The sequence below is a fragment of the Poecilia formosa genome, unplaced genomic scaffold (assembly GCF_000485575.1).
Source record: "Poecilia formosa unplaced genomic scaffold, Poecilia_formosa-5.1.2 Scaffold234, whole genome shotgun sequence".
Lineage (NCBI taxonomy): Eukaryota > Metazoa > Chordata > Actinopteri > Cyprinodontiformes > Poeciliidae > Poecilia > Poecilia formosa.
The window spans coordinates 733,596-745,719 of NW_006800173.1; the positions used below are offsets into that span (position 1 = coordinate 733,596).

General features: G+C 37.2%; 1 protein-coding gene across 36 annotated transcripts in view; it reads left to right on the plus strand.

Moving 5' to 3' along the window:
• Nucleotides 1-12,124, plus strand: part of madd (MAP-kinase activating death domain) — a 69,009-nt gene that overhangs the window by 19,772 nt on the left and 37,113 nt on the right. For 13 of the 36 annotated variants that reach the window (XM_016680152.1, XM_007568996.2, XM_007569001.2 and 10 more), the window contains 10 exons: nucleotides 1,175-1,347; nucleotides 1,928-2,163; nucleotides 2,251-2,407; nucleotides 2,497-2,600; nucleotides 2,688-2,893; nucleotides 3,000-3,250; nucleotides 3,397-3,536; nucleotides 4,424-4,525; nucleotides 11,541-11,649; nucleotides 11,765-11,951. In XM_016680152.1, the coding sequence (XP_016535638.1) occupies nucleotides 1,175-1,347; nucleotides 1,928-2,163; nucleotides 2,251-2,407; nucleotides 2,497-2,600; nucleotides 2,688-2,893; nucleotides 3,000-3,250; nucleotides 3,397-3,536; nucleotides 4,424-4,525; nucleotides 11,541-11,649; nucleotides 11,765-11,951 (1,665 nt within the window). Of the gene's footprint in view, nucleotides 1-1,174; nucleotides 1,348-1,927; nucleotides 2,164-2,250; nucleotides 2,408-2,496; nucleotides 2,601-2,687; nucleotides 2,894-2,999; nucleotides 3,251-3,396; nucleotides 3,537-4,423; nucleotides 4,526-4,775; nucleotides 4,818-5,451; nucleotides 5,470-6,371; nucleotides 6,432-11,540; nucleotides 11,650-11,764; nucleotides 11,952-12,124 lie in introns of all 36 variants that reach the window. The other 23 variants (XM_016680141.1, XM_016680142.1, XM_016680137.1 and 20 more) reach the window with 4 other exon arrangements.

The following is a 12,124-nucleotide window of genomic DNA, read 5'->3' on the forward strand; positions in this document are numbered from 1 at the left end:
GCATAGTGACTTACTTCCTCCTGTTTCTCCTCTCTAAAACGGCACACCCACCACAGGCATCAACATGTGTAAATTTGATCTTTGATGACCTTATTTATTGTTGAGTCAAAACCATAAAGATGGGCAATCTTTGGATTGGGACTAATTTATAATGTTGTACCTACAATTATGCAGCTTCTACTTCAAATTAAGTTTGTCGTCTTCCTTCAAAATTGTTTAGGTGTTTCCAATAAGCAAAAGACTTAACATCTGTTTAAATAAACCTCATATTACCAGGTTTTAATGTAAAATTCGACACCATTTCCAATGACCACTGCTGTCTTAGAGTTACTGAAATAGAAAGCTTTATAAAAGCACACATTGCAGACCACGCATGTTCTCAGTCACCCCCAATACAACCTATGAAGGGTTTTGTTGATGGATGGAACTAGATAGTTGATGGTGACATTTCAATAGATGTTTTAAACTGGTCAAGTAAATTGTTCAATTGATCTTACAAAAATGAGGACAAGGTCCTATAGTGACTGCTGGAAGGATTCACCTCCTGAAACCTATCAACGACCGCTACCAGATTCCTATTGAGGCAGATGTTCAGAAACAATTATTAGGCTGATAAACACCTGTGGCAGCCAGCACTGAGATTTCAGTTTTCACAGTATGGCACACTTGAAGATCTCCAGGCGTACACCATTACTGACTCAAAAGCAACAGTTGGTTCTGCTTTAAATGTCAATCAAAATAAGAGTTATAAGCATATGTTATCAAGAACACTGTGCTTACTGTGAAGCAGGGCAGTGGCTCCCTGATTCTGTGGATGGACTTTCCATCATCTGACATTGGAATCCTGCAGCATTTGGATGACAAGATATACAGGGATTGTATAATTCTAAGATGGCAGTAAATAACACAACAATTGTGCAACACTGTTTTTTATTTAATAGCTGCTTGTTTGGGCACTTTGCCAATAAGCTTAATTTGCAGTGGGGGTTGAATAATTTTAGATGCAAATATATTATCTCCCTTGTTGGTGGTTACAAATAATAAATGTACCTACATTATATTCCATTAAACACAATTTCTAGAAGTTGTTGATGCCTGTAGTGGGAGTAGTCATCACAGCATTGTTATTAGATCCATAGCGTCTTTTGTAATTTGTATCACTGGTGCCTTTTAGGCATTGGCCAGCATGAGTTTGAACACACAACCTATTCTGAACCTGGAGAAGTTCCAGGAAGGCCAGGAGATGACCCTGCTCCCTCCAGGACGAGACAAGGCTTCGCCATCCTCCACCGAGTTCAACCCTCTGATATACGGCAATGACGTTGATTCCGTTGATGTGGCCACCAGGCAAGTAGTAAACTTACGTTTTCATAAAAACGTACGTTAGTACTGTTGGAACATTGAGCAGTATTAGTATGCTTTGCCATGAGGATAGATTCCACTTTTGAAGACGGTAAGGTGACCCCTTTTAATCAAAAATACAAATTTGAGATCACTTCCTGTTCTTTGATTTATTTTTTTAAAGACTGGCAACACTACAGAAAAGTCAGAATACTGCAACTTATTAAAGATGAAAATAGAAGATTAGCTATGAAAAAAAAAAACAGAAACAACAATCCAGCAACTTGGTGTGTTTTCTACCACTTCCGTTAGTGTGCTGCCACCACCTTGTGGTAGTAACAACACATTACATACAATTTATGTTAAAAACAACCTTTAAGGATTAACTTCTGTGTGCGAGTTGGCTAAATTGACATGCCAGAATGACTATGCAAAGCTTTTAAAATCAGTGTTAGCCCAAACACGATTATAGAGTTTTTTAGGTTAATCTGCAGCCTTATTTTTTATTCTAACATTGTACCAGCTATAATATCACATAACATGATTTACCTCAATTAAAACATCTTAATTTTCTTTTTCATTTCAGGGTTGCCATGGTGCGATTCTTCAACTCTCCCAATGTCCTCCAGGGCTTCCAAATGCACACGCGTACTTTGCGGCTCTTTCCGCGACCAGTGGTCGCTTTTCAGTCTACGTCGTTTCTTGCGTCTCGCCCACGCCGCTCCTGCTTCGCCGATAAACTGTCCCACACCCAGGCGGTGGAATTCTATGGAGAGTGGGCACTCAATCCCACTAACCTTGCTTTTCAGAGGATACACAACAGTAAGACTCATTTAACATGGTAATAATCTGTTGATGAATCGTTTTGAATTGAATTGACCACCAAGCTGCTGTTTTTATCTGTTTTAGACGTATATGATCCATCTTTAATTGGAGACAAGTCAAAATGGTACGCACATCAGCTACAGCCCGTGGTCTACAGAGTCTATGATGGAAGCTCCCTGCTGGTGGAAGCTATGGCTGGTCCATTGGAAGATGAAGGCAATGAGTCTGATCCTACAGACAGGTTAGGAAACCAGGTCCATGTCTGATTTGGCTCATTTGTAACATATTTGTTGAGCAGCTTCAGATATTCTGTTCTTCGTTTTGTCTCAGTGGTAGTGACAGTGATGGATATGATGACTCCAGCTCTTCCTATTCTTCACTTGGGGACTTAGTGAGCGAGATGATTCAAGGCGACATCCAGGGGGATACACCAAGTATGATCTTTTGATTCAAAACCAACCCGTGCAGTATGAATAGTTTTCTTTTTTTGGCATCGTCATTGAGTACTGTCTGTCTCTTAGGTTTGGATCCTCCGACTCATGCTGCACTAGGCGATGCCAGCGAGGTTGAGTTTCAAGACTTGCATGATTTAAAGGATAGCCATAGTGTGGATGGTCCTTCTAGTGGGGAAGGAGCTGCTGAACAGTCAGACGGACAGCCTCTTCGTTCAAGCTCCAGCACAACTGCAAGCTCAAGCCCTAGCACAATCATCCAAGGAGTCAACCATGTGTGTGACTATTTCATTCAACTTTACATTATTTTTTTCATACAACTCTCTTATGTGTTGCTAATAAGAAATGATTTACACAATGCATATGTATCTGTGTTGACAGGAACAAGCTGAAGCACCTGAGATTGAAGCATCAGCAAGCGCCGCTTTGCAGAACCCAGTCCCTGGAATCGGCAGTCAGCCGTTTCTCAGACCAGCTGCAGATTCTGGTCTGGTGGATTCTGTCAACAAAAAGCAAGAGTATGACAACCCATACTTTGAGCCTCAGTATGGCTTCCCCACTGAGGAAGACGCGGAAGAAGAGCAAGTGGAATCTTACACTCCTCGGTTCAACCAGAACCTCAATGGCAACAAGTGTGTACATGCAGCATTTAGATGCTCTTTCTCTCATTATCCAAGCTATGTTCGTGTCATGGAGTTCTTGATCTTACCGTCCATTTTTGCGTGAACCTGTGTGTGTGTGTGATTAATATCTCATGTGACCTTTCTTTTGGTTTCAGGGCTCAGCGGCCTTTACGTCCCAGCAGCCTGAGGCTCCCAGGAGAGTCTGATGGAGAAGGAGACTCACGTAACAGCTCCCCCAATTCCACCATCTCCAACAGCAGCAATGATGGATTTGGTGGACTTATGTCTTTTGCCAGTAAGAATAAATCAAGTATCAGTGTAGATGTACTAATGTAGCTTCACTGATTACTATAGAATCAACAGAAGAAAGTTAAAACGTCCAGATGGGAAAACTGCCCCCTTCCACATTGACAGACAAGATGGCTGGCAGTTCTCTTGTTTTGTTTTTTTATGATGATGATTTGTTTGTTGTAATAAACAGCATCCAGTTAAATGTGTCAAAATGGCAAATTTAAAGTTAGTATTGCAAATGCTCAATTTAGTCCGTTAGCTACAAAACACCCTTCACGGGTTAAAATTGCCTCATTTTATTTCAACGGAAATGAAAAAAAAAATCACTTTTTATCTGGACAGACATTCCTACTGCTACTTATATAATATAGTGTTGTTCATTACATTTATTTTACATTTTAACATCTAACATTTTTTTATTTCCATGCATAGCCTCAATCATAAATATAGCATAAACACTCCCTTAATCAGAATTCAAGTGATTACTGCACAAAATTTTATCCTTTTTTGTTGTTATGCTCTTTATAGGGTAATATTGTACGAAGCTGAATGTAGGTGGTTAATTAGTTGTGTTGGCTGCTTAATAGATCTTGTATCTTACTGACTATAGTTTTAGTAAGAGTGATAGGTGCCTCTCATTTTGCTTTGACACCACAATTAGACTTTTTGGTCACAACCAGGAATATTTCTGGTTGTGAAAAAACCTTTCTTGGTGAAATGAAAGAAGCTACGGCCTTCCTTAAGCTAGCTGATTGACAGTGCGCAACAACAGGCAGGATGAGGTGATCCTGTCACCCTGTCACTAATCAAGTCTCATTTAATGGACTTGAATAGTACCAACAGTATTTGATCATACTTTGCTTAGTGATTGTCTCTTTGATCCTTCACCAGGTAATCTTTACAAGAACCACGGCACCAGCTTCAGCCTGTCCAATCTGGCTCTTCCCAACAAAGCAGCCCGGGAGAAATCAACACCTTTTCCCAGCCTGAAAGGTAGGAGGGAACTAATGACTATTACACAGATTCAAGTTGTACACAAGGTCTGTTTCTGCCATCCTACGATAACTTGATCCTACTTGCTCAATTTTTTTAATATTTATGTTACAGATTTTAATACATCTCCAGCTGTTACAGATTAAGAGCTGAACTATATACGCTAAATGTCAAAAAGAAAACATTTTTATTTGTTTGTAAATTTGTTTGTTCTTTTCTGCCTTCTCTGACATTTTTTGGGGTGTAAAAGAATATTTAAATTTTGATGTTGAGGAGGAAATGGAGCAAGCAGGTTTGTAAAATGATTTTAAAGCTTTTCTCTCCTTGCACTGGATTGCCAAACATACATGGCACTATTTAAAGGAGAATATTGAGGAAACGTGAAACATTTTCTCTCAGGAAAATCCACTCCAAAGCAGACTTTATTGTGTTGTCAAAAGGAATAACTCAGCATTTCTTTGTCTTGTACAGTTTTTTTTTGTTGTTTTTTTTTTCACTCCACTGACTCCTAATTTGTTGGTGTACGCTTAGGTGGAGAACTGGGTAATATGGATAAAGAAAAAAAAAATCACAGTATTTCTTCCTGTGTTTAAAAGTTTCAGTAACTATCATAACACATTTTTAAATGAATCAAGTTTCAAGACAAACTAAAAAAAAAAAACATTGTGGGTAAAAGAATGAACACTTCTCAACTACCAATAAATTGATGAACATATAACATTACATACATATAACATAGTGCCTGTTAGTTTTCTCTGGGTTAGTATAAACTCTGTTTAGGATGGATTTTCTCTTCAACTGAGAGAAAAATAAACAACAGATGAATCATGGTGAAGATACTCAATAGCTCCACTCATTGTGGAATAGCTGCCATTAAAAGTGTTCTGTTCCTTTTGATCGTGATTTGTTTTGTCTTTGTTGTTCAGATTCCCCTGACAGTCCGGGTATGTTATGTCTGGTGTGATAGTTTGTCCTTGACTAGACATTTCTGTGACCTTACAAAGTGACACGTTCCTGCCTTGCATCCTGTTCTCAGAGTAGGACTGAGATATAAGTTACACCTTTAGCATCCGCTACATGTTTATGTTTACTTTCCCTTTTTGCTCCTCTGTTATTCCTCTTTGTGTCACTGTTGAAAGTCTTTTTTTTTTCTGTAACTGCAAACATTTCTTGATGTGGCATCTATATCTTTCTACCTTAATTTTGTCAATTAATAAAATGCCATTTACTTTTTAGTTAATGTTCACAGAAAGATCTGTATGTAGTTAATGGAATAATATCAAACCTTCCCTGACATTTTTTAGTTGTTGCCTTATTTGTGTGCTTGGTGATATTTGCTCTTGGTTATTACTAAACTTCTAAAAGCATTTGTCTTTTAAGCAAGATATTTAATTTAGTTAGTTACTCTACTGCTTATCTTTTTGTGTTTTGTTCTCATTAAAAGCCTGTCTCCCTTATTGGGGGAGGGGGAAATATACATGTGCATACTTTCTAAGGATTTATCCCTATTTATTATAACTGTTAAAATGTCCAGCATCGTTCACACAGTTCAGCAGTGTTGTGTACATCGCCAACATATTTACAGTGTACTCACCAGCTGTAAATGATAATCGTCTTACTAAAAACTTGACTGTTGTTCACATTTTCAGTCATATCCAGACTCATGAGTTCATGCTATTTCTTTTTTCTGTTTACCTTCTGTTTTTTAGTTTTTTGGTTGCACTTTTGCATCATTTTAAGTATGCATGTCTGTTTGTTGGGTTGATGTTCGGACTGGTTGTGTCTGGGCCGGTGTCCCTCTTTCTGTTCACCTTTTCGCTGCACTAATCCTGAGTTTTGTGTGCAGTATTTGGGCTAAATTCTCTAATGGAGATAATTACAGAGGCCGGCCCGGGGAGCGGAGAAGGTGGGTTCTGCCCCTTTTATTGAGTGAGCTGCATGCTTCTCCAAGCCAGTCAATTACATCTTCCCCAGCATTTCCACCATGTCTTCCTCTCATGTCAGTCACTGTGTGCCTCATCAGAAGCCGTGAAAACTCAGTGTTTTGTCTGGTCATATTGTCATTTCTAATGACCTTTCTTATTTCAGTCTGTTATTTCACCTCATAAAGTGTTTGGCTTCATTTCTAAAGCTAAACTCATCACAGTTAAGTTGCAGAAAAATAATATAACTTTAGATTTAGGTTCTACATTAAGTCGGTGAATAACCCACCAGTTAGCCATCAAGAAAAAAAATAACTTTTAAATGCTGGATAATAATATTAGTGACCTACCATCTTTTGCTACTCCTTTCATGCTCCTTCGGAGTACAAAATGTGGGGTTTGGCTGAATCTTGCTGCACTGTAACTGTTTTGAGAACAAGAAGCCATGACTGCAGTAAAATAAAATAATAAACTAAGCTGAAGTCAAGGTTTTGTTCAGCAAGATAAAAGCAAGTGGTTATTTTGAATTCACCTCCCACATCTCTATTCCTGGAGGGATTTGGAGAAACGAGGAAAATGCTTGTTTACAAGACACATGCAAAAACATTCTTCAAAAGGTTTGGATCAATAAAACGATACAGGGGTGGGATTTGTTTATCAGTGTGATTTGAGATTTCATTTTCTTTATGTTTATTTCATTTTCTTTATGTTTATTCTGAATTGAATACCCTTTTTATATATATATACCTTTTATATAAAAACACAAAGGCCCATTTAAAATATTTTCTCAACAAACGTCATCCTGATCTCCCAGAATTTAGGAAAATATCCTTGTCTTACATCTGAAGGATTTGGAACCATTAACTGTTCTCTGTCAGAAAATCCTGAAGGAAAATGTCTGACAGTAAGTCTGAAGTTTAGCTCAGTCACACTGGGGTTCTGCAGGAGAACAATCATCCAAAGAGCACCAGCAAATCCAATTGTTCGGAAAAACAAAATGAAGCTTTTGGAGTGACCTAGTCAATGTTTGGACTTGAATCCAATTGAGTGTCAGAATGTAAATGATTCCTTTCTTGTCTGAAAATACTGGGTCTAAATTAAAACCAGTCATGGAAAGAAGAGGGACTCAAAGTTCCTTCTCAGCACCTGAAAAGACAAACTGCTCTTTATTACAAACTAAAGGCCACGACTGTTAGGCTTAAGATATACTTTCTTTTTTTCAGATTGGTTTGGGTAGTTTTTTTGTGTAATAATTGAAATGGTTGCATGCAGATTTAAAAAAAAAAATCTGCAATTTGTTTATGTGTGATTTTTGTCTATTAAAATGAATTTGGTCTAAAATATTAAAACGTAATCAGCACCATAAGTTCTTCATGCTGCAAAGGATCAAGAACCCCTCTGTTCACACAGGGAAATGATTGGTCCCCTGATTATTATTGTAATAATGATGATAAAGTAATTATGAAAGTATTTTCTGCACCACTTCATGCTTTTGATATTTAACTTTTTTTCACAGTGAGTTTTGCGTTGTGGCCTCTAGGTGTCGCCAAAGGGGCCTATAAAAGAATAGACGAATGTACAGCAGCCTTGGCATTGCCATGAGGTTGTGCACATTTCTATGATCAGTTTATTATGTATGTAAACTTTAGCATGGAAACGTGTTCAACAAAGACAGTGTGCACTGTTCGTACATTCGGCTCTGATGTGGGATTTTAGTGTGTCCTATAAACACATCCATATTGGTAAATCCAAAAATTTGCAATGAAATAACTGTACACAAACATAGTTGCTGTACTCATATTTGGTTGAGTCATATATAAGTCCTCATTAGCTGTAAATTGAATAAAAAAAATAATAAACCAACTCAGTCCCTCTAAAGCAATAGAAGTGTTCCTACATGGAAAATAATGTGGATGGTACTGGATACGAACTCTTACATCAGTTAAATCAAAAAGCCCAAGAAATTATCTCTATGACCCTCATTGGAAAAGCAATAAGGGTTTTTCCTTTTCCCTAACCCTTTCTTGTTTCTCTTTCCAGTAGAGTACTACTCAAACCAAACCTGTATACTCTATTTTAGGAAAGCAGAGAGAGTTTACTGTAGAGTGATTGACAAGATGCAATGAGCCTTTTGAAAGCAGAGATCTGCCCAAGGTCTGTGAGGATTTTGTTAAATGCTTGAATGACTGCACTTTGGTTAAAGAAATGACATGAAGGTGGCAGCTGGAATGCTTGCTTTAAAGATTTGGTTCTTTATTCTCATTGAAATAAGTAAATGAGGGAAGTGACACTGGCTGGCTGGAAAAGAGCAGAACACCAAGCAGAAATGCTGTATTTATCCTGAGGATGTCATACTACAGGTTGTAAAGGATAATCCACATCTTCCACTGGATAAATGAGAACTGAATCATGGCAGTTATTGATTTCACTTTCAATAAAGTACCAACAATTTTAGAAGACAAGTTTACAGCGAAGGGAGGTGGAAGAGTTGTGTTTTGAAGGTGTGTAATAATTGCTAAACCAGATTTATCACAACTGACACAGGGTATGAAGGAGGATAAGAATATTTGAAAACCTGTAAGATCAGCTTCTTCATTATACTTTTTTTCTCTGAAACTTTCTTGCTTCTCTTCGAGTGTTTGGCAGGCAGCCTTAATCTAAACGGTATTTAGTGCCAGCTGTTTGCTGGTTCTGTAAAAGTCTCATGGCAGCAGATGCTCACACAAGACACAAATGACACTGTCCAAAATGCTAAAGGTCACAGTGATGGAAGCACAGATGAAGAAGGGAGGAAAGAAGAAAACTGGCATATGTCCCACCTGATATTATCACAATATTTACCATTATTGACATTGCAAAATTTGTTAATATCATACAGCCCTTACGCTAAGTGGCCTTTATATTTGAGTAGACTGAGTGGTGTTAGTTATATGGATGGAGACAAAAATTGGATTGTTCCCCAGTCCTCATACCTTTTGTGTGTACAAGCTTTACATTGTTGATTTTGATATTTTCAGGACATCCTAAAACTAAATGTACACAGGGCAAAAGTTAGCTATTATTCTCAGACACTGGTTCTTCAACAACTACATTTTAGGTGTAAATCATCATTTAGTATACGAAGCTTTATATATAATATGGTAACACAATTGTTTACACACTGGGAATTTTCATAGCAGTTGCTAAGTTTTTATTATTGGTTTTTAGAAATGAGAATTTTACTTTGCATTTTTATACACATTAAATTGAGGTCTGTGAACAAAACTAATATCAGTTCTAAATTTACTTCCAGCCTGTAATTTTATGCACCTATCAAACAGTGGCATACATTTGAATTAGTATTTTATTTAATGAACAGATATGCAATAGTAATGAACAGATATGCAATAGTAATTGTGAATGTTGCGATAAAAAAAAAAGGACTTGTAATAAATAAACTAATAATTAACGTGTTGTATTTCTACTTTGGGCTCAAAGTAAGCAGACAGCCCAGATAATGAATTGTCTCACCGAGCACTGGAAGAAATGAAATAAAATCAAAGATATCTATATGGGCAATAAAGTTAAATTACAAAATAGTTTTCTGGCTGCGGTTTTTGCATTGTGCACTTTAACTGTAGCTTTAATGACTTGATGACCTCATAAAGCGTATACCATTTAAAACAGTTTATGCTACATTAAATAATTTTCACTAAATCTAACCCAGACATAAAAAGATGCTTAAATACTTAGTAAAACGTTATTGCCGTCCATGCAATTCTTTGCTATATGCATTTTGTGTACAGTAATATTATGATTATAGGCTTGTAATATTAATATATATAATGAGAAGTATAGATTACTTCTCATTGTATGGTAGTGTTGAGTAGCTTATCGTGGTGTAGAGTTTTGTGTAAAATGATCTAAATTAAAATGTCTGTTTAAAATATTTAAGTTTTTCACTGTGAGATGAGAACTAAAACTGAGAGGTTAAGGTTTTGGCTTTTATTGTGAATTGATTTTTTTTTATATATTACTTGTATTTGTAAGAAATTATAATAGTAATCCTCTTGGATCCACTGTTAGATAATACATAATGATTGATATCTAGAATTAAAAGAAATTAAACCACAATGTGTTGCTTTCAGTGGTGTTCAGAAATATTTTGAACACCATATTTTCAAAATATTTCAAAAATATTTTCATTTCATTCCTGACTGTTTGATAGGTGCATAAAATTACAGGCTGGGAGTAAATTTAGAACTGATATTAGTTTTGTTCACAGACCTAAATAATTTGTAATAATTTCTGTGTCATGCATTTAAACTTGTCTAAACAGAGAAAAGAAAACTGTCTTACTTATTTCATATTTAAAGTTGGATTTACAGTTTAGTCTGTTTAGCTCAACGTCCCTCCTGCCACTGCTTTGAAGTTGATTTTAATATATGAAAGAACATGCAATTAATCCATCTCATTTTATATATGGTTTTGCTTCACACAAAAAAAGAACACTTTGATCTTTTGTTGACTCCTTGGTATAAACAGCAGTTGAGTCTGTTGCTGGTGGTGTGAATGGTGCAGATCAGACACCTGACTCGCATCCTGTCACTACTAACACTTCTATTTAAAACATTATAATTTAGCTGTTTTTCACAGATTGTCAGGCTCTCTGCATTTTAGCAATTCAGTATTATAAACTTCATTTTCACCTCATTGTTTTCTTTTGTGCATGTCATTTACTAATTACTACCGACGCTGTCCTTCCACTGACCTTAACTACTTTATGCTGCTAATGTGTAATGCCCTCACCAAGAGAGCCAAATGGATTCTTGTGTGTGTGAGTGAGTGTGCATTTTGTGTGTTTGGTTTGTCCTTTATTTCTCTTGTAATAATAGGCTTTGCCCCTGTAATATGTTTGTCCTGCAGTAGATAATTCCCAAATGTTTCTGTCCTCTGTACACAATGGTGCTTGTAGCCCTGTGTGACTTTATAAACACAGCAGTTTGAAAATAGTTTCCAGCTTTTTAAATTCCCATTGAGTCCAGTCCATTTGAGTGCTCTTTTTTTGTGCGTTTCTGATTGTGAGGGTGTTATTTGATTATTTTTTTTTGCAGGGGCGCGTGCACCCCGAGCACTTGTGGACCAAAAGTCTTCAGTGATCAAACACAGCCCAACTGTGAAGAGAGAATCTCCCTCACCGCAGGGTCGGGTCAACAACACAAGGTACCTGAAGCTTTTGCCTCACATCATCAGCAATCAAAGATGTTAGACAAAATAGGGATGATTGTAGTTTACTTCAAAAGCTGCAAAATTAACCTAATGACTTGTTTTGACCCAGTGAGAACCAGCAGTTTTTAAAGGAAGTGGTGCAGAGTGTTCTGGAAGGACAGGGCGTCGGCTGGCTTAACATGAAAAAGGTTCGCCGACTGCTGGAGAACGAGCAGCTCCGCGTCTTTGTGCTGAGTAAGCTGAACAGAGCCGTCCAGTCGGAGGAAGACGCCAGACAGGAGATCATACGTGATGTGGTAAGATGCTTGTTTTCTGCAAGATAGAAACTATTCATGAACCTTGAACTTTTTCACATTCATTATTAGAGATGTGCCGATCAGGTTTTTTCCTTCCGATTCCGATCACCCATGAGGGCCGATCACGGCCGATCATCGATACCGATCACATAATAATTTTTTTAATCATAAGC